This window comes from Scyliorhinus canicula, chromosome 6 (assembly GCF_902713615.1).
Source record: "Scyliorhinus canicula chromosome 6, sScyCan1.1, whole genome shotgun sequence".
NCBI classification, from domain to species: Eukaryota; Metazoa; Chordata; class Chondrichthyes; order Carcharhiniformes; family Scyliorhinidae; genus Scyliorhinus; species Scyliorhinus canicula.
Genome location: NC_052151.1, coordinates 205,009,189 through 205,036,593, shown reverse-complemented (window position 1 = coordinate 205,036,593; position 27,405 = coordinate 205,009,189). Strand labels below are relative to the sequence as shown.

The following is a 27,405-nucleotide window of genomic DNA, read 5'->3' as shown; positions in this document are numbered from 1 at the left end:
TTACAATTAAAGGGCAATTTAGTGTGGCCAATCCACCTACTCTGCACATCTTTGGGTTGCAGAGGCGAAACCCACACAGACACCGGGAGAAAGTGTAAACTCCACACAGACAGTGACGGGGCGGGATTGAACCCGGGTCCTCGCGCCGTGGGCAGCAGTGCTAACCACTGGGCCACCATGCTGCCCTTTGGGAGTGTCTTTTGACATCATGATGTTGCCGATCTTGAATGTGGGATTGACTAAAAATAATTGCCATTAAAAACAGGCGCGCGCGCGCTGCCGAGACTATCCGGGATTGTCCTGGATCTCAGATCTAAATTCCGTTCTCTGTCGCCCGCGTAGGCGCAGTCTAGTGGGCATGCGCAATCTACTTATGTCGGCCATCCTTGTTGCGTTGGCAACAGCCACAGAGTCGGAACCTTCTTTGTCGCGCCGGCGCAGTGTGAGAAACTCGCTCTGCATCCGGGGATTTGTTGAGAGTTGAGCTGGAGCTGCTCTGTGAAACCGGTAAGACACAATTACAGCTCTAGTATTATAGAGTCTTCATATAGTTTGTTAGAGGACATTATTCTTGTGTAGTATTTTATACACTTAATATTTGGGTCGGTTCATGGCGATAATAAGCGGGTTCTGTTGATGAGAGAAAATGGCGAATGCCTGTTAAAATGCGGAAATGGTTTGAAAGCCCAAAGTTGGATTGGGTCCAGGAAATTCATTGCGCGCTTTACAAATGAAAACATTACAACTGGAGAGAGCAGAGAGAAGGGAGCACAGTTAATACCCCCCCCCCCCCCCCCCCCCCAGAGTGGTGGAGGCAGAATCATTTTTAAGGCTGAGTGAGATTTCTGCCTGACAAGGTTAATAATTTCTGGGAGGGATGAGGATAGAAAGAAAAAATGGAGTTGTGGCTTATCAGCTTTGATCTTGTCAATAAAACAGCAGAATGGAGGGGGGCAGATGGCTTACTTCCACCGCTACTTTGTTTGTTTGTATTTCGCAAATGGGTGGAGGACCAATTAGAATTGAGACAACTGAAATGAAGAGGAGGAAGGCAGTGAGATCAGACAATGTGTAACGCGGGGAGGATGGAGCTAGTGAAATCAGACAGTGTGTAACCCGGGGAGGATGGAGCCAGTGAGATCAGACAGTGTGTAACCCGGGGAGGATGGAGTCAGTGAGATCAGACAGTGTGTAACCCGGGGAGGATGGAGCCAGTGAGATCAGACAGTGTGTAACCCGGGGAGGATGGAGTCAGTGAGATCAGACAGTGTGTAACCCGGGGAGGATGAAGCCAGTGAGATCAGACAATGTTTAACCTGGGGAGAATGGGGCCAGTGAGATCAGACAGTGTGTAACCCGGGGAGGATGGAGCCAATGAGATCAGACACTGTGTAACCCGTGGAGGATGAAGCCAGTGAGATCAGGAGCCAGTGAGATCAGAAAATGTTTAACCCGGGGAGAATGGGGCCAGTGAGATCAGACCGTGTCTAACCCGGGAGGTTGGAGCCAGTTAGATCAGTGTTTAACCCGGGGAGGATGGAGCGAGTGAGATAAGACAGTGTGTAACCCAGAGAAGATGGAGCCAGTGGACCATGCAGTGTGATGTTCAGATCTGTACACAATATTCCAACTGAGGTCTAACTAATGTCTTGTATGAGTTCAGCATAATTTGCTCTTGTACTTTGCCCCTATTAATAATTTCTAGGATACTATGTGCTTTATCAACTGCTCTTTCCACCTGTCCTGACACCTTCAATGGTCTATGGACATATACAGGAATTGTACCCCTGATTTTATATTGTCTCCATGTTCTTCTGACCAAAATGAATCACCTCTAATTTCTGCATTGAACTTCATCTGCAGACTTCACCCACTTGTCTATGTCCTTTTGAAGTTCATCGCTGTCCTCATTTTATAATACATCCAAGTTTTGTATTATCCGTAAACTTTGAAATTCCCCCCCAAGATCCAGGCCATTAAGATATGTCAGGAAAAGCAAGAGTCTCGATACCGATCCCTGGGGAACAGCGCTAGAAAGCTTCCTCCAACCCCAAAAATGCCCATTGAACATTATTCTCTACTTCCTGTTACTCAGCCAATTTAGAATCCATGTTGCTACTGTGCCATTTATTCCATGAGCTATAACTTTTCTCACAAGTCTGTGTGTGACACTCTAACAAACCCCTTTTGTAAGACCATGTATACCATGTCTATAACATTACCCTCATCAATCCGTCTGAAAAATGTCCAGAACATCCAAGCTGGCTGTTCCTAATCAACCCTCATTTTCCAAGTGACTCTTAATTCTTTCCTCAATAATTGTTTCTAGAATCTTCCCCACTAACAAGGTTAAACTGAGTGGTCTGTAGTTGCTGGGTTTGTCCATGCAATCTTTTTTGAATCAGAATATCATGTTTCCCAAGCATCTTTCCCAAATGTCCTCTCTCAACATCAACAGCCAGACTTCTAACCTCATCGCATCATTGAAAACAATGATCAACACAGAAAATAGAAGGAGCAGTAGGCCGGTCGGCCCTTTGAACCTGCTCTATCATTCAGCATGATGAAGCTGATTCTCTACCTCAACGCCATACTACAGCACTCTCCCCATACCCTGTGACACCTTTGGAGTCTAGAAATCTAATATTACCGTCTTAAATTTATTCAGTGACTTGGCCTTAAGTCTTCCATGCTAGAGAATTATGTATGTCCACCAGCATCTGCGTGAAGACATTTCTCCTCATCTCTGTCCTAAATGCCTATCCTGCATCCTGAGACTGTGGCCCATTGCTCTGGACCCTCCAGTCAAAGGAAGCAGCATCCCTGTCTCCAGTCTGTCCAGTCCTTTCAGAATTTTATACATTCCAATTAAAATTCTTATGTCTCCTCATATGACAATCCTGGGATACAAAATGAAATCAACTGGGACTGAATATGACAAATTGTCTCCTTGCTTATATTGACTTCTCTGCAACATTCAGCTCAACTGACCACACCATCCTCCTTTAAATCTGCCTTGTGATGTGTGTTTAAGTGAACCTACCTTGAACCTGTTTGCCTCCATTTTTACCTATCCAGTTGTTGCCACAGAATCTTCATAAAGGCTTCGTTTCCTGCCCTGCACAATTTCTCATAAATCCCCCCCAGGCATGGAAAGTAGAAAGTAATTGTCTTCATTTTGAGTATACCCTCCATCATCTTGTGTGGCACTACCACCATGCTAAATGGAACAGACTTCGAACAGATCCAGCGATTCAAGACTGGGTATCTATGAGGCGCTGTAGACCATCAGCAGCAGCAGAATTGTACTTAACTGCAATCTGTAACCTCATGGCACGACATATCCCGCATGCTACCACAAAGCCAAAGGATTAACCCTGGTTCAATGAAGAGTGCAGGAGAGCATGCCAGGAGCAGCATCAGGCATACCTAAAAATAAGGAGTCAACATTCTGAAGCTACAACATAGGACTACTTGCACGCCAAGCAGAACAGCAGCGTGATAGACAAAACTAAACAATTCCACAACCAACAGATTAAGCTCTACAGTCCTACCACATCCAGCCGTGAATGATAGTGGACAAGTAAACAACCCAGTTGAAGAGCAGGCCCCACAAATATCCCATCCTCAATGATGGCGGAGCCCAGCAGATGTGTAAAAGACAAGGTTGAAGCATTTGAAGCAATCTTCAGCCAGAAGTGCCGAGTGGATGATCTATCTCCGCCTTCTCCACAGGTCCCCAGCATCACATATATCAGTCTTCAGCCAATTTGATTCACTCCACGTAATATCAAGAAATGGCTGAAAGCACTGAGTACTGTAAACGCTATGGGTCCCGACAATATTCAGGGGAAAAGTATTGAATACTTGTGCTCCAGAATTTGCCGCGCTCCGAGCCGAGCTGTTCCAATAGAGCTACATTACTCTCATCTATCCAGCAATGTGGCCCATTGCCCAGGTATGTTAAGTACATAGGAAACAGGACAAATCCACCCAGCCAATTACCACCCCATCAGTCTACTTTTGATCAAGAGTAAAGTGATGGAAGGGGTTATCTATAATGCTATCTAGCAGTACTTACTCAGCAATACCCTGCTCACGGATGCTCAGTTAAGCTCTGCCTGGATCACTTGGCTACCAAGCTCATTACAGCCTTGGTTCAAACATGGATTAAAGAGCTGAACTCCACCCACTCTCTGACATCACTGCTGTAGGAAACACCCATTTCTTAAAGGTCCTCTCAGTACAGATATTTATATACACACCCACTTATAAACACTCATTTCTCATAGGTACTCTCACATGACAACATCACAGCAATCTCATTGCCCTCATCAGCTCTTCCTTATTCAGAAACCTCATAAGTTGGTTGAGCATAATTCGCCTTGAACAAATCCACACTAACTTCTCTCCCTTATTTCAATCTTTTGACTTTGCCAGCGTTGTCTTCCTTGGTAAAGACAATTCACGTAGTAGCTCACCGATTATTTCTGTCTCCATGCATAGATCTCCCTTTTGTTCCATAATTGACAGGCAGTTTAGCACAGGGCTAAAGAGCTGGCTTTTAAAGTAGACCAAGGCAAGCCAGCAGCACGGTTCAATTCCCGTTCCAGCCTCCCTGAATGTAGTGGCGACTACGTGCTTTTCACAGTAACTTCATTTGAAGCATTGTGACAATAAGCGATTTTCATTTTTCATCACCTCATCCCTCGTATTACTGATTTTTTTGTTTGCTGTTTCAATGCATATAGAAGAGCTTTAAATTTTCTTTAGTGTTAGCTTCAAGTCTCTGCTATGGTTATGACTGACAAAGTAACATCAGGTTTATTAAGAATCTGTGCTATCCAGTTTTACAATTGAGAAAGGGGATTAAACATCAGTAATCTCGTGGAAAGTAGAACTAACCCAAGGAAGAAATTAGAACTAACTGAAGGAACTTATGATTGTCAAGTAGAGCTTCAATTCAAGGTTACCGGGTGTTCTTGAGTTTAACTGAAACTCAGTAGAAAATCAAGTTTAAAAACTTGTCAGGTGCAAATAAGAATTGTTTTATTTGGAGTTCATTGGTTACAACTTGAAAATCATTTAAAAGGTAGTTTGTAGACAATTTGATTTTCTTCAAGAATCCCAGGAATTATCTTCTGAGACAGTAGCCTGAACACAACTTTAAAAGTCAAAGTCTGAAGTCAAAGTATGAAAATGAAATATGAATACAGAACTCTTTTCTAATTCTCTTCCTTTACTTTATGGCTCTTTCTGTCTCTCGCTCTGGCTCTCTGTCTTTCTCTCTCTCTCTCCACCTCTCTTTCTGTCTTTCTCTCTCTCTCTCCACCTCTCTTTCTGTCTTTCTCTCTCTCTCTCCACCTCTCTTTCTGTCTTTCTCTCTCTCTCCACCCCTCTTTCTGTTTTTAACTTCTCTTTCTTTCTTTCTTTCTTTCTTCTTCCTTTCTTTCTAAAATGGTGGCCAAATCATCCATGGATATACTATTTCATATCTGTCTTAAGTGATCCGATCACACCCCAATATAATCCTAATTGGTTTGGGTTTGGACTCAAACACATTTGATTTGATAACAAGCCGTCCATCTTCACGATGTAACATTACTTCCAATTGTTGCTTGTCTGTATATTTTTCATGGGATATTGTGCTTTATCAAAACCAGCAATGTTGACCTACCTATTGCCACAATGGAGACCTCATGCTGACCTCACTGCTGCAACAATGGAGACCTTATGTTATCTCATCATACTATGCGAGGCATAATTCCGAAAATATAATTCAAACTGTAGAATGTTGGAATCAAATATATATATTATATTTGATTCGATGTTTTAACTGTCCATTTATTAAAAACAAGGCAACACGGGCAGCAGGGTAGCATGGTGGTTAGCATAAATGCTTCACAGCTCCAGGGTCCCAGGTTCGATTCCCGGCTGGGTCACTGTCTGTGTGGAGTCTGCACGTCCTCCCCCTGTGTGCGTGGGCTTCCTCCGGGTGCTCCGGTTTCCTCCCACAGTCCAAAGATGTGCGGGTTAGGTGGATTGGCCATGCTATATTGCCCGTAGTGTCCTAATAAAAGTAAGGTTAAGGGGGGGGTTGTTGGGTTACGGGTATAGGGTGGATAGGTGGGTTTGAGTAGGGTGATCATGGCTCGGCACAACATTGAGGGCCGAAGGGCCTGTTCTGTGCTGTACTGTTCTATGTTCTATGTTCTATGTACAGTCTAAAATGTTTCAGCTAGTATAATCGTGGGATGTAATTTACTGTAATCTGAAATGGCGTGAGAATCATGCAATTCGTTCATTCTTATTCCTCGTTGCCATGGATTCAACCCTTGTCCTTGGAAAAAATTTAATGTTTTTATCAGACTTCTGTGTTTTGCAAACTCATGACTGAGTTTGGAAATTGTATGTTTCTTTCATTTTGAAACTGGGAATTTATATTTATGCTTTAAGCAGCTTTTTACCTATATTAAGTGTATTTGAAATACCTGGCTTCTGCAGTCGCCCCTTTGATAAATTGAAAGATCAAGTGAGATATATCAGAATAAGATAAAAGATATCATTAAAGCGATAGGATAGGTAAAAGCGCACAGAATAAATCATTCATATTGTCATTACAGATTTAAACAATAGAATGGAAACTTAGCATTGCAACAAGTATTTCAACAATAATCATTAAAATTCTTAAAGAATCATTATTACAAAATAACAATTAATAAATTAGTCAAATTTGATGCTATAGATTCATTATTAATAGATTATACAAATAATTGATTGATAATATTACGGTTAACATTTCAACAAAAGTATTTCACCTCAAATTCATCAATTGGGGGTGCAGTAGGGTTAGTGTGAATCATCCTGACAGTTGGTCCCCTGCGCTTAGCGAATAGTTGTTTGATGCACGTAGCACATTGGTATGTTATATAAATGATGAATCCAGCTGCACAGGAGAATAGGATTATTCTCATTATGGACATTCCAGTGTGTCCAAGCCACCCACAAATTCTATCCCAGAGAGAGAGAACTTGGGATGGATCAAGTTTTTTGATTTCTTTTTGGATATGTAATACCAAATCTTTAACTTCTTCAGATTTATCGGGAATGAAAGTGCAACATTCTGCACCAATCAGGGCGCATGTGCCACCTTTTTCGGCTAGCACATAGTCAAGTGCCATTTGATTTTGCAATTCCACGGTTCGAATTGTTCGCATTTCGTCAGAGATTTTATCTAGGGCAGTGGCAGTGTAATCAGCCACATCTTGTATGATGGTTGTTATTTTATTTAACTCATTCTCCATCCTTACTTCCCAATAAAAAGGAATGAATCTAGCAAAAATTGCATCTCTAAAGGTGATGGAACGTTTTTTTCTTTGTACAGTCATTTCTGAAATATGCAGGAGATTAGTTACATGATGAATGGCAGGTACCATGTATCCTAAATAGCAAGATCCTGACCAGGATCTTGGGAGCCAGGGATATGCTTTATCATCACAAATGAAATAAGTTCCATTATAAGCAGAATATGAGTAAATATATTCTAAGAGCCATTGGTCTTCGAATGTTTTATTATTTCTGAGGTTAGGTATGCCTGTTATCCTTGAGGACCGTATAACTCTTTCTAAGCGGTTGTTTGTACATTTAACAGCTGTGTTAACATCTACATAGTTAGTACAATTACTATTACCCATTGGTATCCCTTTAGGATCCTTACTGATGAGGCAAATTGATCCTTTTTGTTTAATATTAGTTGGGAGGTTAAGATGTTGAGGTTTTTTGTCAGGGTTAAATTGAAGTTGGTGCCATCCTGAAAAGGTGTTTAGTGGATAGCCTGCAGATTTCCATAAGTTAATAGATTTTTGGATGTCAACCTGGTACCTCCCATTTTCACACGTATATGCTCCAGAACGGGTCACCACAGAGCGAGGGACGCTTTGATAGATGTACCATTCTGCTGTTTCTGAAGCATTAAAGGGAATAGTTAGAAAGGGAATACCCTCCCCTGAGTTAGTAGGGGTTGCAATGCATACCCAACAATTAGAAATGTTAAAGTTTTCAGCATATATCTTAGATGTGTAAAGGAATGTGTTCTTATTCATTTCTGATACAACATTCACAAAGTCAATCAAATAACTGAAAATTAAAATTGTGGGAAACATTTTACTTGTACGCGCGCTTCACGTGCGATGCTTGAATCCAACTTTTCTTTCCTTTTAACTTAACAGCGGATTGGGTGGTGAGAAGGATTACGAAAGGACCTTCCCACTTTGATCCCAAAGGTTCCTTTTGCAGCTTTTTGACGTACACTTCTTCACCGGGCACCAGGTCGTGTCCACCCTCCGGAGGATCGCCCCACGCAGCTAACACCTGTTGAGAAGCAGAGCTAACAGCATTTGTTAGATTTTGACAGTAAGACAGCAAAGCATCACTCATTAAATGACAGTCTGCTTTCCTCAAGTCAATAGTTCCTGGCAGAGACATTGGTCTGCCTGTGATGATTTCAAAAGGGCTCAGGCCTGTTGTTCTGTTTGGTGTTGCTCTAATACTGCATAATACTATTGGCAAAGCTTGGACCCAATTCATGCCTTCCTGGCTGTATTTAGACAGTCTTTCTTTCAAAGTTCGATTCATACGTTCCACTTGTCCTGATGATTGTGGATGATAAGGACAGTGTAAATTCCAGTTAATGTTTAGTAGTTTACAGACTTCCCTACAAACAGCTCCTGTAAAGTGGGTTCCATTGTCTGAGTCAATGCTAGCTGGTACTCCCCATCTGGGAATAAAGTCTTTGCATAGCACTTTGGCTGTATGGGCAGCTGTCCCTCTTCTAGCTAGAGCAGCTTCCACCCATCTGGAGAATTTATCCACTATTACAAGGACGTCATTGTACTGTTGACATTTAGGAAGAGTGATGTAATCTATTTGTAAGTCCTGGAATGGACCTGTGGGAGCAGGAGCTCTTAATTGAGGCATTGATGTTATAGGACCCAAGTTATTCTTTTGACAGGTTACACATCGGTTTGCTACCAATTGTGCATGTTTTTTGAATCCTTTACCACACCAACTTCTATGGAATCGATCCATCATTTGTTGAGGTGATATGTGTCCCCATGAATGAATTTGTTGAGCTAAGAAGGGCATTAGTGATTGCGGTGCGACTGGTATACTGGTTTACAAGTTTGAACTTCTCTCCAAATTTCATCATCATATGGTTGAATACCTGATTCTAACGATGTCCATTTTTCTTCCTTTGTACAATCACTCTGCATTTCGCGTAAATCATGTAATAAGGTTGTTACTCCCAATTTGTAAATGTGACAGGATTCCTGATGCCAATGAGAGGCACAAAGGGAGGCAGCTTCCCTTGCTGCTTGGTCCGCAAGAGCATTTCCTCTTGCTTCCATAGTGTCCTCATGAGTATGGGCTTTACATTTTAGAACTGATACTTCTTTGGGCAAGGTCATAGCTTCTAGAAGATCTCGTACTTCCTTTCCATTTCGGATAGGTGTACCTGCTGTTGTGAGAAATCCTCTTTTTCACCACAGTTGGCCAAAATCATGTGCTACTCTAAAACCATATCTGGAGTCAGTATAGATGTTAGCAGTTTTATCTCTTGCCACATGACATGCTTCTGTAAGTGCCTTTAATTCGGCCTGCTGAGCTGATGTAGCTGGGGGCAAACTTCCTTCAGCTAATACTTCGTATGGGCTTGTGACTGCCCACCCAGCTTTCTTGATACCCTTGTCAATAAAAGAGGAACCATCTGTGAATAGGATTAAATCTGGGTTCTGTAGTGGCTCTTCTTCTACTAAGCGTACTTCTTCCATTTCCTCTATTATTTTCACGCAGTCATGCACTTCTCTCTCTCCCTCCCCTTGTTCCTCGGGAAGTGGGAGCAAGGATGATGGGTTTACAGGACTGGCTTTGTGAAAATATAGGTTGGGAGCTTCCAAAACTGCTGTCCATCTAGTCCATCTAGCTGATGTAACTTGTGACACTCTGTTCATGGATAGTAGAGAATGGACTGAATGTGGACATTTAATGATTAACTTTTGGTCTAGAACAAGTCCAGATGTAATCATTACAGCTCGACATGTAGCTTCCATGGCTCGTAAGCAGCTGCCAAATGCTAGTGCCACATTGTCAAGTTTAAGGGAATAGTACCCAACTGGTCTTAACTGATCACCATGTTCTTGAGCTAGTACTGCAGTCATGTAACCATCTCTTTCATGAACAAACATGGTAAAAGGTTTTCCGTTGTTTGGAATACCTAAGGCTGGCGCTGAACACAGGACCTTTTTCAAATTCAGAAATGATTGTTTTTGTTCAGAATTGAGTTTCACTCGATCTTTTGATTTTCAGTTTCCTTTTAAAAGATCATTCAATGGCTGGCATAATTGAGTATAAGAATCAATCCAATTTCTGTTAAAATTACAGTCCCAAGAAAGATCTGACTTCCTGTATAGTTGAAGGTTCTTTAGCTGCTTTGATGGAAGCTGTCCTGTTCTGAGTAAGTTCCCTTTTGCCTTTGGAAATTTTCTGTCCCAAGTAAACAACTTCTTCCTGGGTAATTTGTGCTTTGGCAAAGCTAGCTTTGTGACCATTAGTACTGAGGTGGTTCAAGACCACCCGTAAGTCCTTTTCATGGTCATCTTTATTGATGGAGGCTAACAGAACATCATCTACATACTGAATAATGGTTGAAGGCAGATCAGGCAGTTGCCTGATGTGATTCTGCAGAGCCATATGGTAAACAGTTGGGCTATTGTGAAAACCTTGCGGTAGTCTAGTCCATGTTACTGTTGTTGATTGACTGTAAAAGCAAACCATGGTTGTATTGTTTAGCTAGTGGTACTGACCAGAAGCCATTTGCCATATCAATGACTGAAAACCATTGAAGGTCAGGAGTTAAAGAGTTAAAAATTGTAGACGGATCTGCCACTAAAGGAGTTTTTCTGACAATGAATTGATTTGCCTTTCTGTAGTCAATAGTAAGGCACCATGTGCCATTAGCCTTTTTCACAGGCCATACAGGGCTGTTTGATGAACTGTGAATACACACTAAAATATCCCTTTCTTCAAGTTGTTTTATTATAGGTAGAATACCTTGAATTGACGTTTTGCTAATGGGGTATTGTTTGGTACAAGGTGGAGCTGATCCCATGAAAGTAACTGGTTCCATTTTCAAAAGACCACAATCATTTTTGTCAATTGCCCAAATTGGATGATGTTGTATTTCATCTTTTTTTATGTGTCTAATGGACCAGGTAATTTTCCCATTATTGAACATCAGTGAAGAATTTAGTTGTGATAAGATGTCCATACCTAGAAGTGCTTGTGTTACCAGACCTACCCATATTGACGCTATCAGTTGATGTGGTCCAAATTCTAAGAGCAGTGGTTTAGTCTTTCGAAGAGGGACAGAGTCTCCTCCTGCAGCAAAAGCTTAAATTTTCTCTGAAGTTAGGGGAAAGAAAGCAGCATTCTGTTCAGTAACACAGGTAAGTTCAGCTCCAGTATCAAATAGAAAGTCGATATAAATACCTTCCACTCTTAATGAAATATATAATCCATCATTTTTCTGCTGCAAAAGTGCATGTAGAGAGAAATGGAGAGAATCATCAAGAGTGAGGTCTAGTAGTTTTTTGAATTATCATACAGAGAACTTCTTTGAGCTGGAGGACAGCTGTTTAACATTTCATTCATAGCATTGTTATCATCGTGTAGATTCCTACGTGGGTACGGTTCGTCCCCATGTGGGTAAGATTTCTCCCTACATGGGTAAGATTCCTCCCTACGTGGGTAAGGTTCCTCCCTACATGGGTAAGACTCCTTCCTACGTGGGTAAGGTTCCTCCCCACATGGATAAGGTTCCTCCCTCCATGGGTAGGACTCCTTCCTACGTGGGTAAGGTTCCTTCCCACATGGATAAGGTTGGGAGGTTTTAGAATCCCTGTACGTAAGTCTGGGTCTGTCTTGTTGGAACGTTACCCTAGGTGCATCTTGTTTGTGCGCATTATGTGGTTGACCATGAGGTGGAAATGTATTGTAGTGAAAATTGTCTACCTCATTATCATCTCTCGAATCCATCTGTGGTTTAAGATAGCATTTTGCCATCCAGTGTCCTACTTTACCGCAGTAAAGACATTGTGGTATTTTTTCCTTACGTGATTTTAATGGAGCCAGGGTACATGTTTGCCCTGAATCTTGTGGTGGCGTTTTAGTCACTGCTGATGAGCTTGTCTGATTGCGTAAACCGCGATCTATCTGAATGCACCGGTCAACTATGTCTCGGTATGTGCCAGTTTTGGCCCAAGGTTGTAAAACCAAATTCAGGGCATCAGAAACTTCAGGTTTAACACCGGCTACAAAAGCCGTTTTTAATGGATTTAAAGTGCTTGCATCCCATGTGTCAGTTTCGTCTGCAAGTATCATTCCTGAATATTCCATCCAAGCCTGTAAAAATCTTTCTTCAAAATCCTGAATATCTTCATTACTTTTTTGAATGCAAGATGTGATCTTCGACCAATCGGTCGTTGGGGGGCGAAATGTTAATAGCCAATCTCTGATTGCTAGCCAACCAGCGTCTAAATTTTGCAAATCGTCTCCAAGGGCAAATTCCACCTCAGTTCTAAGGGTTGAAATTATGCGAGTACCGAGCATGATAGTTAGAACTTGTACTCCATCAAATGGGTGGAGACTGTAAATGGATTTTAATCTGTTAATTCCATTCCATGTGGATATACCACCCTTTTTAGGATGTGGGAGATTTTTGGACCATTCGTCAATTTCTGCAGGCTCTGCTGGTTCATGAGTCCATTGATGATCAAATATGTTTCTAGAGATAGTTTCACCTTCTTCCTCTATTTTTTTGCTTCCAACTCTAACCCGTTTGCGTTTTAAAGGGGCTAGTTGAATTAATTTAGTATTACGCTTTGTAGGAACACTATCTTCATCTGATTCATTTGGCAGAGGAATTAATTTATTCTTGACACTTGATCTCGGCTGTGCATTTGCCGATTGTGCCACTAGGTGGGGTGCTTGGGCTGCTTGTTGAGTTTGTGTTACTTCAGCTGTTGTTTGAGTCTGAGCTGTGCTTTGCCTCAAACAATCTTTTAGGATCTTGCCGCTTTCAGTGGCAGTGTTTAAATCTTTTTTTAAAACATATCTTTCTTCGATTAACTTGCAATTATCATATTCAATTCGCTCAGTTTTTGATTGCAACCTTTGGTATCTTGACTCTACTTCAAAAATTTGATTTTTTAATTCTGCTGTCTGAATAGATAACTTCTGGAGTTTAGAGGTTTTATTTTGCAATTCTGTTCCAATTTCATCATAATGTTCAAGTTTAGATTCTGCATCTTGCAATTCTCTTTCTAAAACACATTTTTGTTCCATTACCTTGTATTTTTCAAGTTCAATTCGCTCCGTTTTTGATTGCAACTTTTGGTATTTTGACTCCACTTCAAAAATTTGATTTTGTAATTCTGCTTTTTGAGAAGATAACTGCTGGAGTTTAGAAGTTTTGCTTTGCAATTCTGTTCCAATTTCATCATAATGTTCAAGTTTTGCTTTTGTATCTTGCAATTCTTTTTCTAAAACACTTTTTTCTTCAATTAACTTGGAATTTTCAAGTTCAGTTTGATCAGTTTTTAATTGCAACTGTTTGTATTTTGACTCTACTTCAAAAATTTGATTTTGGAACTCTATTTGAACAGATAATTGCTGGAGTTTAGAAGTTTTGTTTTGCAATTCTGTTCTAAGTTCATCGTCCTGTTCAAATTTGGATTTTACATCTCGCAATTCTCTTTCTAAAACACATTTTTCTTCAATTAACTTGTACTTTTCAAGTTCAATTTGCTCAGTTTTTGAATGCAGCTGTTGGTTTTTTGATTCCACTTCAAAAATTTGATTTTGGAATTCTGCTAATTGTACAGATAACTGTTGGAGTTTGGCATTATCCTGTTCAAATCTGAATTTTGCATCTCGCAATTCTTTTTCTAAAACACATCTTTCATCAATTCCTTCGATTAATTTGCAATTTTCATATTTAATTTGCTCAGTTTTTAATTGCAACTGTTGGTATTTTAACTCCACTTCAGAAATTTGATTTTGTACTTCTGCTATTTGAACAGGCAACTGCTGGAGTTCAGAGATTTTGTTTTCCAAATCAGTTCTAATTTCATCGTCAGATTCAAGTTTTGCTTTTGCATCTTGCAATTCTTCAACAACTGCAATTAGTTGGTCTTTAGTGGTCCTATACTCATGATCAGTTTTATTTTTCGTAATTATCTCTTGCTGTCTGCGTAATTTTCCCATAATTGCCAGGGACCATTTAACACGTTCTGCACTGTGCAATCGTGTGCATTTTCCCCATGCTCTCTTGATATTATCAAAGGACCACTGTCCTCTGGGGATATTATACTTTGATTCAATTTTTCTTGAGGTTTCACATAGGTCAAATTGTTTATGAAAGAAGGACCCAAAATCCCCCAACATATCTTCAACGGAAACATCTGGTATCCCAGATCCTCCTTTTATCGTCGTAGGGAGTACTTTTCTGCCTTCTAAAGGGTCTAAATCTATACTTTCATCTGGATCAGCCATAAATTCAACCTTTCACTTAACTTTTTGTGTATAGGCTGTGTTAGTCTCAACAACCGGCACCTGATTGATTTAACACAGTCTATAAAAATGTCCTTTTCAGGGGTCGAAGCACTGATTGATGCGGCATTAAGACTTTTAATGGGTGAAAAAGATATTTCTTACCCAGTCTAGCCGTGGATTCCGACTGTCTTCCGATGTCTTCCGATTATTCCCGAAGCTTCCGTCGTTGCCTGGTCCTCCTCCGATTTCTCACGAAGCTTTCCGAACCTCTCCGAAGGTCGTATCAGAACTCCTCCCCCGCTGCCGACTACGCCAAGTTGAAGGAACTTATGATTGTCAAGTAGAGCTTCAATTTAAGGTTACCGGTTGTTCTTGAGCATTGCTGAAACTCAGTAGAAAATCAAGTTAAAAATTTGTCAGGTGCAAATAAGAATTGTTTTATTTGGAGTTCATTGGTTACAACTTGAAAATCATTTAAAAGGTAGTTTGTAGACAATTTGATTTTCTTCAAAGAATCACAGGAATTATCTTCTGAGACAGTAGCCTGAACACAACTTTAAAAGTCAAAGTATGAAAAAGAAATATGAATACAGAACTCTTTTCTAATTCTCTTCCTTTACTTTATGGCTCTTTCTGTCTCTCGCTCTGGCTCTCTGTCTTTCTCTCTCTCTCTCCACCTCTCTTTCTGTCTTTCTCTCTCTCTCCACCTCTCTTTCTGTCTTTAACTTCTCTTTCTTTCTTTCTTTCTTTCTTCTTCCTTTCTTTCTCTTTCTTTCTTTCTTTCTAAAATGGTGGCCAAACCATCCATGGATATACTATTTCATATCTGTCTTAAGCGATCCGATAACACCCCAATATAATCCTAATTGGTTTGGGTTTGGACTCAAACACATTTGATTTGACAACAAGCCGTCCATCTTCACGATGTAACATTACTTCCAATTGTTGCTTGTCTGTATATTTTTCATGGGATATTGTGCTTTATCAAAACCAGCAATGTTGACCTACCTATTGCCACAATGGAGACCTCATGCTGACCTCACTGCTGCAACAATGGAGACCTTATGTTATCTCATCATACTATGCGAGGCATAATTCCGAAAATATAATTCAAACTGTAGAATGTTGGAATCAAATATATATATTATATTTGATTCGATGTTTTAACTGTCCATTTATTAAAAACAAGGCAACAGTCTAAAATGTTTCAGCTAGTATAATCGTGGGACGTGATTTACTCTAATCTGAAATGGCGTGAGAATCATGCAATTCGTTCATTCTTATTCCTCGTTGCCATGGATTCAACCCTTGTCCTTGGAAAAAATTTAATGTTTTTATCAGACTTCTGTGTTTTGCAAACTCATGACTGAGTTTGGAAATTGTATGTTTCTTTCATTTTAAAACTGGGAATTGATATTTATGCTTTAAGCAGCTTTTTACCTATATTAAGTGTATTTGAAATACCTGGCTTCTACACTAATCCAAGGAAGGAATTTACTGTATTGATATTAGTCATTGATAGACGAATGGGTCTTAAGCTAGATAAATCACTGAAGCCTGATATCCACTTTACTGTGGAAAACAAATGGTCGTGGTAATTTCAGAAGTTACTCATTTAATTTGAAGCACAAACATTGAATCATGTGAAAGGTTAAACTGGAATTTAGCTCTCCCTCAAATTTAAGATGGGTTCGATAGGACTGTAATTAGCAGTTTTCCCTGTCAGTTTGACATTAAACTACCAGAAACTGACTCTCCGAATAGAGTGATTGCATGCAAGAGCAAACATTCAATGATCAGAAGGAGCCAATATAGCTTTATTAAAGGTATGTCATGTCTGCATAATCCAACAGGTAATTTTGAGGAAATGTCTAAAAAGGTAGACAAGTGAGTATGTAATTGATGTAATTTACTTGGATTTATGGAAGACGTTTGAGAAGGTTCCACACAAAACATAATTGACTGAAATGACAGTTCAGGGAGTTGGAGGCAGCCTTTTAGAACATAGAACATAGAACAGTACAGCACAGAACAGGCCCTTCGGCACTCGATGTTGTGCCGAGCAATGATCACCCTACTTAAACCCACGTAACCCGTATACCCGTAACCCAACAATCCCCCCATTAACCTTACACTACGGGCAATTTAGCATGGCCAATCCACCTAACCCGCACATCTTTGGACTGTGGGAGGAAACCGGAGCACCCGGAGGAAACCCACGCACACACAGGGAGGACGTGCAGACTCCTTGACTGGGGCGAGGATTTTCCAGCCTGGTCAGGGCCGGTTTTCACCTAGCAGATGCAGTGAGTCATTAGCTGCCGGTGGGGCCTTCGCTCAAATGACATCCATGTGTGTTTATTTTTCAAAGTGTGGATTTTTTTTGGTTAACTGATGGTAAAGCTTAAATGATTGCCTGATCTTGAGTCTTCATTCCCTAAGAGTTTCTGCAAGATGTGGGACCATCTCTGGCTCTTTATCATCCTAACTCAAATGATCCTTGCAAGGCCTATAGTTGTGGTCCTAAGGGGTACAAACGTTATAGCGATAGGAGGTTACGGTATTTTCCTTTTCTTCCGTAAACTTAAAATACATGAGGGCAGGTGTAATCTCTAAGGTACAACCATGAGTTCCGATTAACCCACATTTGTCCCTGTCCCACCGGGTGGGGGCAACATGAGGGAGATCCCATATATTATTCCTGCTTTCCCCAATATTCTCTTATTTCTGTAAGTTGTTCCACCTTCGCATTTAACCTTCGTATGTCTATTGACTTGACCATAGAATTTTCTGTGTTAAGTCAAGTTACTGCATCATTGATTATGCCTCTTCTAACCCTGTGTAGGTTGTCATGCCCTCAAAAATCTAGTGGCACCCGTGTATTGGCAGCCTGCTTCGTAACAACCTTACTTAAAACACTGTACATATTTATTTCATATTATAAACATTATATAGCGGAACGCACAAGACGTACAGACACAAGTTGTATACGCATCCGATGTCTTTCCCTGAATTTAGCTGCAGCCAAGGATTAAAATAAGCTATATCATTGGTCCAGTCTCTGGCTGCTGGGATGCACATCCCGTCATTAAAATTATACACAACACCATAGTTCCTATAGCTACGTTCATTCTGTGTACGTTGTGAAGTCAATGATGTCCCTCAACGAGTCCCCTCAGCTGCTGCTGTCGTTCCAGCCTTTCTTGAATGTTTAACCTAAAAATTTAAAGGAAAAGTGAAAAAGTGTCCTGGTCGTCACCAGGTGTTAGATGTTGTCCGTATAAAGCTTTTCCTGTATGGGCCGAACATGTGTGTTATTCAGGGTTTAGTAGTTCTGATATATGACAACCTTTCATATCTATTTTCCTAATTCTGTGAGTTTGAACCCGACCTTAGCGTGCTTTTGCCTGGTTAATTAGCCAGTTTACAATAACTCAACTATCTCAAATTCCTGAAGCTACTGCAAATATTGTGGCATTTGTAATTACTTGTAAAGTTCTGTGCTCTATGTTCTAACACCAAAGATCCATTCTGCATGGGACAGAGTGGGTTAACTAATCTGAATATATCTGACAATACAAAACTTAAGATTTGTAAGTTCCAATTAAAAATACATCTTGAGCTGTTTGTCTTTTTATTCCTTTATCAGGATTACAAAGCCAGAGCTCGGAGTGTGGATAGGGACAAACCCCAGCACGGGTCAATTCGCTGCTGGTTTGAAAAGGGGTGAAGTAAAAGTTGGATTGCTGCCAAATCTCAGATGTCTTAGAACGATGTGTTCTTTTGGAATATAGATTTGCTTTTAATCGGAGTTGGTTTTTTTCTTAAGAACCAGCTTCCACATTGCCTGAAGTTTTAATTTCCAAGCTAATTTTAGACATTTATTTTAAAATATCAAACACAATAAGCTATTGAATATATGACTGAACGCATTTTGCGCTGTATCTTGCTTCTCTACCAGACGTCATTTTGTCACCACCCTTCTGTTGGTTAAACAAGAAACATGATCAAGGACATATTTTATTTATCCATCTGTCCTTTACACTTAATTCTGCAATCTCAGAATTAATACATCTGCGTTGTGTCAGGGAAGTTTTAACCCTGAACTAGTGAAACACCGGCTTGGTCATATGTACTTCAACTGTTATATGTATTTCAACTATCCTAACTTCCAATGAACACCATACGTGATTACATATGTGATTTTGCACCCTAATTAAAATTCCTCATGTATCAAAATTACCCTGGAAATGTCAATGATAAACTTTTGAAAATGAAAATTTGTTAACTACACTCAAACTATGATCTTTAAATCGCAATGTCAGACGACACACCAAAATAAGTTAGGTAAAAATCCTTCTGGAGCCTATTCTAAAATTCCAGATTATAAACCCAAGGTTACTTCTCAGAAGATAAATGTTAGCAGAGAGATATTAACATTCACAGACCAAACACACACACATTCTCACAGGTCGCAAATATCAGAGTAAAGAGACAGCAATTTCACAATCGCTTAATTAAAATACTGAACATATTCTCCTTCATCATAAAACTTTATCTGTGTTATTCCATTTAAGTCAATTTCCACTGATTTAATTTTATAGGCATTAGCTATTCTTAGAGACGTACATTTCTTTGTGCAGATGACCTGCTTGCTGAAAGGATTAAATTTTTGTACAGAATTGAAACTTGGAATGGTGCCATTTGCGTCTTTTACGTGATTTCAAACATTATTTATTCTTTCTTTTAATGCTACTCAAATTTCTTTCTTTTTCTTTAAACTGAATTCAATTTTCAATGTTCGCTATTTAACCAGTGTTTGAAAGAGATATTATTGGCTGTTATTTTTTTTGATTCAAATTAATTGAATTACTGCCGGGTTTATCTGGACGGCTTGAAACGATCTGAAGTTATTCCCGACAAGAATCCATTGTTAAGGTTGTAACCTTAATCTTGTATTGACTTTACTCCCCATTTTTTCGTTTTGGGAGGGGATTTATCATCCTCAGATTGAACGTTTCAGCCCCTTTCTGATCTGGACTTTATTTGATTTTTTTCTTTCTTTTCCTTTGGACATGTCTAAACTTTTAGTGAATTAAAAATGTCCATTCACAGGTAGTCTGTTTCTCTCCCCTCTCCTTGAGACATTCCAGGACAGTCCTTAGCTGTAATTATAGCAGTTTTCTGTGATTCTTTGCCAGTTTGCACAAACAACTGCCGCTATCTTTTAACGCTTTATTGCTATGCTTAAAATGATTTGTTGTGAATGTGGGAGAGTGAGAGCTCAATTCCTTTGAACTAGCCTGTTTTTCAAATGGTGTGAAGGTTTAATTTCTGTCATTTGTTCTTCTACCGATGAACTAAGATGACTCCTACTTTATTTGTCTTATCTCGCTTCTGTCTATCTCACCATTTTCTCTGTTCCACAGGGGGCTGTGTCGGGATCCCACCCATCTTTGATCATTATTTTTTTTTCTACCAGAGTATTTTGCTCTTGCCCAAATGCCAGACTCGTGGATCGCCGAGGACCCCAGAAAAATGGCCTTGTGCCTCTCTTTTCTTTCCCATGATGTGTTAACCGTGTCGTCTCTATCACCCGCGTATCCGGTGTGGCGAGGCGACTGTGCTCAGAGGCTTTACCTATCGTCCACTCCCGGAAGGTGGAGGTCCTAGCTTGGCACTGTGTCATGGTAAATTTTGCGATCCGTTACTCACTCAACAGTCTGTGCGTCTTGGATTCCCAACTAACTCTGGCCGTCACGTGAGAGCTCAATTTCCCTCTTAATTCAGGCTCAACATGGATCCTCGAGCAGCCAATTAACACTAAAGAAAATGTTATAGCGGACCAACAAACAAAACCCCCCCAAAAAATTTTAAACTGAGTCTTTTACTCACTTGGCCTTGATACCAGATTCGTTGGATGTTGCTTCGGTGTCCTTCCGTCTCACAGTGTGACTCTAATTTCTGGCGGTCAAAGGTTTGACTACTCACCTTGTTCACCGGCTTGAGCGGCGTCTGGCTTCAGCAACGTCCCACCAGACTATGCCAAATGTTAGAGGTGAAAATATTCAAACGAAGGCCTGAGTATAAGTAAAGAAAGCAGTTTATTATGTCAGAATTCTGGGAGTCAAGTTCTGAGACTCCGCAGCCTTTGACAGCATCTTATCTCACTTGAGCTAAGGCTCACATGGGTTAATATACAGATTCAAGAGGCGGAATTAGTTGTATTCTCATTTACATACAATCAATCAACTATATTCGCGTCACACTTATTACATGCAGTCAATTTTCCTAGCATCCCAGTTATCACATATATGGTTAAAGTGGGTGTTGTCTTACTCGCCCTAACTTCATACAGAAGTCGTTCAAAACTAACACAATGATGTGTCCTGTCTAAAGCTGCAGACCTTGAGCTTTGTCAAGGATACATTGCACATCTTGTTCTGTGAAGCTGTTATCAGCGGCTGTTGGGATACTCCTTATACATACCCACGGTTGGGTTTCATGAAACAGTTTACTGCGAATGTGGCTTGTTCAGCCATCTTATATCACAAAATAGCTAACAGCCATTTTGTGTCTTTTCTGACATTAACAGCATTGTGTATATACTATCTATTTCTACAAATTGCCTTTTCTAAACAGACATCATAGCCAATGAGTACCTTTTGTTTCATCAGAACTATTCAAACGTAATATTGGAACACAAATGTAGTTACAGGGCCATCTATAATTTATATCATAGTCCAGTATCACAAAATGCTCGCCAACACTCCCAAGACCATAAGTCCATAAGGTTTTGGTAGTCCTGGATAAGAGCAAGAGTGGCCCGCAGGTGAGAGTGCTCATTGGACATCCATATTAGACAGGGAAAATGCTGGAAAATCTCAGCAAGTCTGGCAGCATCTGTAGGGAGAGAAAAGTGCTAACATTTTGAGTCCGATGACTCTTTGTCAAAGCTGGATTGTCATATTAGACAGGAACTGTGTATTTCAGGGCAAATCCACGTCTGACATGTGGGAGGCTTTTATAAGCCAGTTGATTGAAGTGCAGGACAGGCATGTCCCCGCAAAAATGAAGGCTAGAAATGGTAGGATTCGGGAACCATGGATGACTAGGGAAATTGTAAGCTTAGTCAAAAGAAAAAAGGAAGCATACGATAGGTTAAGGCATCTTAAAAACTGACAAACCACTTGAAGTAGAGTGAAAGTGGGGAATGTAAATGTGGAATTAGGAGGGCTACAAGGGGCCATTAAATGCCTTCAGAAAACATGGTCAAGGAGAATCGCAAGGCTTTTTATGCATTTTTTTGACAAGAGGGTAGCAAGAGAAAAAGAAGGCCCACTCCAGGTAAATGGAGGGAAGTTATGCACAGACCCAGAGGAAGTGGTAAAATCCTTAATGAGTACATTGTGTCAGTATTCACCAGGGAGAAGGACATGATGGATGCTGAGGTCAGGTATAGGTGTGTGAGCGCTCTTGAGAACGTAAATATATCATGGTAGCACAGTGGTTAGCACTGTTGCTTCACAAAGTTGGTTTCCCAGGTTCAATTCCTCCTTGGATAACTGTCTGCGGAGTCTGCACGTTCTCCCTGTGTCTGTGTGGGATTCCTCCAGGTGCTTTGGTTTCCTCCCACAGTTCCTGAAAGACGTGCTGTTAGGCGAATTGGACATTCTGAATACTCCCTTGTGTACACGAACAGGTGGCGGAATGTGGCGACGAGGGGATTTTAACAGTAACTTCATTGCAGTGTTAATGTAAGCCTACTTATGAGAATAATCAAAATTATTATTAGAATAAAGATTATTATATCAAGGGAGGAAGTGTTGAGTATCCTAAATTGCATTTAGGTAGACAGGTCCCTGGTGACTGATGGGCCTATCCTAGGTTATTGCAGGAGGCAAGGAGAGAAATAACTGGGGCTTTAACAGATATCCTCACACCCTCTTTGACCACAAGCGAGGCTCCAGAGGACGGGAGAATAGCCTGTGTTGTTCTCGTTATTAAGAAAGGAAGCAGGGATAATCCAGCAAATTATTGGCCGGTGAACCTGACATCGGAGGTGGTGAAGCTTTTCGAAAAGGTACTGAGGGACAGGATATATATACACATTTGAAGGAAAATAGACTAGTTAATGACAGGCAGCATGGTTTTGTACGGGGAAGGTGATGCCTCACCAACTTGATTACGTTTTTTGAAAAGGAGACAAAGAAAATTGATGAGGGAAAGGATGTGGATGTAGTTTATATGAACTTTAGTAAGGCATTTGACAAGTCCCACATGGCAAACTGGTATAAAAACTAAAATCGCATGGGATTTGGGGTGGGCAGGCTAGAGGGATACAGAACTGGCTTGGTTATAGAAGACAATCAGTTTCTGGCTTCTTTTCACATCTCTCTAACTTCATCCTGTCCTCCAAGTCCCCAGTTATATAGTTCTCCATGTGTGTGGGTGGCTGTATCTACATCATTCAGTGTTCAACTTTGTAGCCTTTAGCTTCTGTGCTTTTTTAATGTTTAAAATACTGTGGAAAACATGTTGATTTTGTGTTCAACACGTTAGTGTCATGTTAGCCAAACAGGAGAACTCTGACCTTTGCAACGGCTGGAATTCACTGGCTGTTGGGATTCTCTGTTCCCGTCAACAGTGCATCCATGGTGGGGTCTGGTGGCTACAATGGGAAATCCCATCAACAACCGGCGGGAAGATAGAATCACACTGCCAGCGACCGGTAAGCTGCTGAGAAACAGGCGCTGGGGAAGTGGAGACGACTTGGCTAAGCATTAATGTAATTGAGAAACGACAGATCTGTGAATTAAGCACTTTCACGCAGGGGAGGAATGAACTAACATGAGTGTGAGCCCACAGTGAGACACATGCGCAAGTGGAAAATTGTGATGATAAATCAATTGTTCGATCTACCCACTTAACCTTTTATTATGGCATTTGATATTATGAAGAAATTCTATAAATCAGTACTGTCCATCACCTTACTATTTAAAATTTTAGGATTTATAAGTTATATAATTTATAACATTATACATTTGTGTTAATACTCGTGGAACAGTGGTAAGTGTCCTGAGTTCCTATAATGTTCATTGGTCAGATGCTGACTGTATATGAAAAATATGGTAAATCTATTCAAATAGAACTAAGTGGGATACATTGGTGCAGTGGTTTAGTACTGCTGCCTCAAGAGTTAAATAGACGGTTTAGTGCTTGTTACATGACATTAGCAATGGAACATATTGACTATTGATAGTTAATTATATTAAGATTAACAATCAGAATTCTCCTGTTTATGTGAACAATGTTTAGTCCTAACCTTGTTTCCATTTAAAACATTTATAATGTTACGGCCTAGTCAGTTCTCAACAGTGGTTAAGAGACTGAACCAGGGCCATAACCTTTTTAAAGTTTTACGGTGTTGCGGAAAGATCGATTTGTTTCAGGCATGAAAATACAAGAAATAGAGCTTGGTTATTTTATAAACTTTATTAAAATAAAATAAAACAACATTTAAACTTTTAAACATCAACCTTAACAATAACAGATTGCAGGCAGTTCCATGCAGCTCTCAAGCCATTTCCATATGCATTAACGGAGCAATTTCTCTTATGGTACGGACACTAATTCTGAATCCCTTTTCCAAACCCTGCCTCGGTGCCATGGACTTGGGATCGATCCTGGCCCTGCGTCACTGTCCGTGTGGAGTTTTCACATTATCCCCATGTCTCCGTGGGTCTCATCCCCACAACCCAAAGATGTGCAGGGAACGTGGATTTAACATGCTAATTTGCCCCTTAATTGGAATAATAAAAATAATAAATAAAATATAAGTCGGATACATCCCAATTGACACAAGGACAGTATCACTACCTATAGAGTCCACCAGGAATGGTACTCAGTCATGAGTACCATTGTTTGTCTGCAGCTCAATATTATATTCATATATTGTTGTTGGAACTTAAGTTTAAAGTAACAAATGAACAAGTTAAAAAATATTAAACATAATCTGAATGAAAATAACAACCGTCAAATTTGTTTAACAGTATGAAGGCTCATTTAATTCATCAGTGATTCCTTGCAGAATATTATCCATCTCGAGAATACGTTTAACTTTGGTTAGGGTTGCATGAGCAAATCTTACCAATGGACTTTCCTAGTACAGAGTCCCTGCCAATGGGAGCAAATCTGAAACTTAGTTGTGGAGATCAGCAGAACTCATTGAATTTCACTGGGCAGCTGTTTGTGTCAGTACACCTGTGGAGAGTTCATCTTTGTTCAGGGGGTGGGGGGGGGTGGGGGGGGGGGGAGGAGGGGGAGGAGGGGGGAGGAGGAGAGGACCAACATCATGTTTATCAAGGAAATTATCCTTCTCAAATTGATATTTCTGACAAACGTTTCTGTTAATATATTTATTTCAGGGCATCCAGATCTGGGAATTCCTCTCACTCCCATGGCTGAGGGTCCAAACGTAGGAGAGGATCCAACATCTACAGGTATTTTCATTAAATCGTTTAAAACATGATTTATTTCCTGATTTTGTAATGTTACTAACAAGGGAAAAGGTTTTGAAATAATAGACGATTAAATCAATTGGCAAATTAAAGAAAAGCAAAACAAGGAAGTGCCACCCACTGAGGTTTAATTGTAATGCTTTTCACTAAGACTATATGAATGTTGGTTTAGCTCAGTTGGCTAAACAGCTGGTTCGTGATGCAGAGCAAGGTCAGCAGTGCAGGTTCAATTCCCATACTGGCTGAGGTTATCATAGAATTATAGAATTTACAGTGCAGAAGGAGGCCATTCGGCCCATCGAGTCTGCGCCAGCCCTTGGAAAGAGCACCCTACCTTAGGTCCACGCCACCACCCTATCACAGGTAACCCTACCTAACCCTTTTGGACACTACGGGCAATTTAGCAGAGCCACTCCACCTAACCTGCACATTTTTGGATTGTGGGAGGAAACCGGAGCAAACCCACGCAGACACAGGGAAAATGTGCAGACTCTACACAGACAGTGACCCAAGCCAGGAATCGAACCTGGAACCCTGATTCTGTGAAGCATCTGTGCTAAACACTGTGCTGCCGTGCTGCCCTTACCCATTGCCTGAGGTGAGGTGATCCTCAGGTTAAACCGTCACTAGTCAGCTCCCTCCCTCAAAGGGGAAAGCAGCTTATGGTCATCTGGGACTATGGCAACTTTACCGTTACCTTAATTTTAGGAATATCAAGTATTCGCTGATAACTGTGCAGTTATCCTTTCGAGAATGAGTTAGATATAGCTCTTGGGGCTGAAGGGGTCAAAGGATATCGGAGGGGGGGGAAAGCGGGGATGGGTTACTGAGTTGGACGATCAGCTGTGATGATGAATGGTTAGGGTTGCATGAGTAAATCTTACCAATGGACTTTCCTAGTGCAGAGTCCCTGCCAATGGGAGCAAATCTGAAACTTGGTTGTGGAGATCAGCAGAACTCATTGAATTTCACTGGGCAGCTGTTTGTGTCAGTCCACCTGTGGAGGGTTAATCGTAACTATCAGTAAATGCTCAATCCCAGAGCAAACAGCTGTTGTATTGATCAGTCGGGTGGGGGGGGGGACTAACATCATGTTTATCAAGAAAATGATCCTTCTCAAATTGATATTTCTGACAAACGTTTCTGTTAATTTTATATTTGTTTCAGGGCATCCAGATCTAGGAACATCTGTCACTACCATGACTGAAGGTCCAAACGTAGGAGAGAATCCAACATCTACAGGTACTTTCATTAAATCGTTTAAAACATGATTTATTTCCTGATTTCGTAATGTTACTAACAAGGGAAAAGGTTTTGAAATAATAGACGATTAAATCAATTGGCAAATTAAAGAAATGCAAAACAAGGAAGTGCCACCCACTGAGGTTTAATTGTAATGCTTTTCCCTAAGACTATATAAATATTGGTTTAGCTCAGTTGGCTAAACAGCTGGTTCGTGATGCAGAGCAAGGTCAGCAGTGCGGGTTCAATTCCCATAGTAGCTGAGGCTATCATAGAATTTACAGTGCAGAAGGAGGCCATTCGGCCCATCGAGTCTGCACCGGCCCATGGAAAGAGCACCCTACTTAAGTCCGCGCAACCACTCTATCCCCAGAAACACTACCTAACGCTTTTGAACACTATGGGCAATTTAGCAGAGCCAATCCACCTAACCCGCACATCTTTGGACTGTGGGAGGAAACCGGTGCAAACCCACGCCGACACAGGGAAAATGTACAGACTCTACACAGACAGTTACCCAAGCCAGGAATCAAACCTGAGGCCCTGTATCTGTGAGGCAACTGTACTAACCACTGTGCTACCGTGCTGTCCTTACCCATTGCCTGAGGTGAGGTGATCCTCAGGTTAAACCGCCACGTGTTAGCTCTCAGTCAAAGGGGAAAGCAGCTTATGGTCATCTGGGACTTTGGCAACTTTACTGTTACCTTAATTTTAGGAATGTCAAGTATTCTTCCAGTCCAAAGACGTGCTGGTTAGGTGGATTGGCCATGATAAATTGCCCTTGGTAACCAAAAAGGTTAGGGGGGTTTATTGGGTTACGGGGATAGGGTGGAAGTGAGGGCTTAAGTGTGTCGGTGCAGACTCGATGGGCCGAATGGCCTCCTTCTGCACTGTATGTTCTATGTACAAATCTATGTATGAACTCTGCAATTATCCTTTTGAGAATGAGTTGGATGTAGCTCTTGGGGCTAAAGGGGGTCAAAGGATATCGGGGTAAAACGGGGACGAGTTACTGAGTTGGACGATCAGCTGT

General features: G+C 40.7%; 1 protein-coding gene across 2 annotated transcripts in view; it reads left to right on the top strand.

Annotated features, from left to right (window-relative positions):
• The first annotated feature begins 427 nt into the window (after nucleotides 1–427).
• LOC119967817 (NACHT, LRR and PYD domains-containing protein 3-like) overlaps nucleotides 428–27,405 on the top strand; it is a 58,757-nt gene continuing 31,779 nt past the window's right edge. Inside the window, exons 1-3 of one of the 2 annotated variants that reach the window (XM_038800830.1) lie at nucleotides 428–507; nucleotides 25,038–25,112; nucleotides 26,298–26,372. In XM_038800830.1, the coding sequence (XP_038656758.1) occupies nucleotides 25,070–25,112; nucleotides 26,298–26,372 (118 nt within the window). In that variant the 5' untranslated portion in view covers nucleotides 428–507; nucleotides 25,038–25,069. Of the gene's footprint in view, nucleotides 508–3,447; nucleotides 3,959–25,037; nucleotides 25,113–26,297; nucleotides 26,373–27,405 lie in introns of those variants that run through there. The other variant, XM_038800829.1, reaches the window with a different exon arrangement.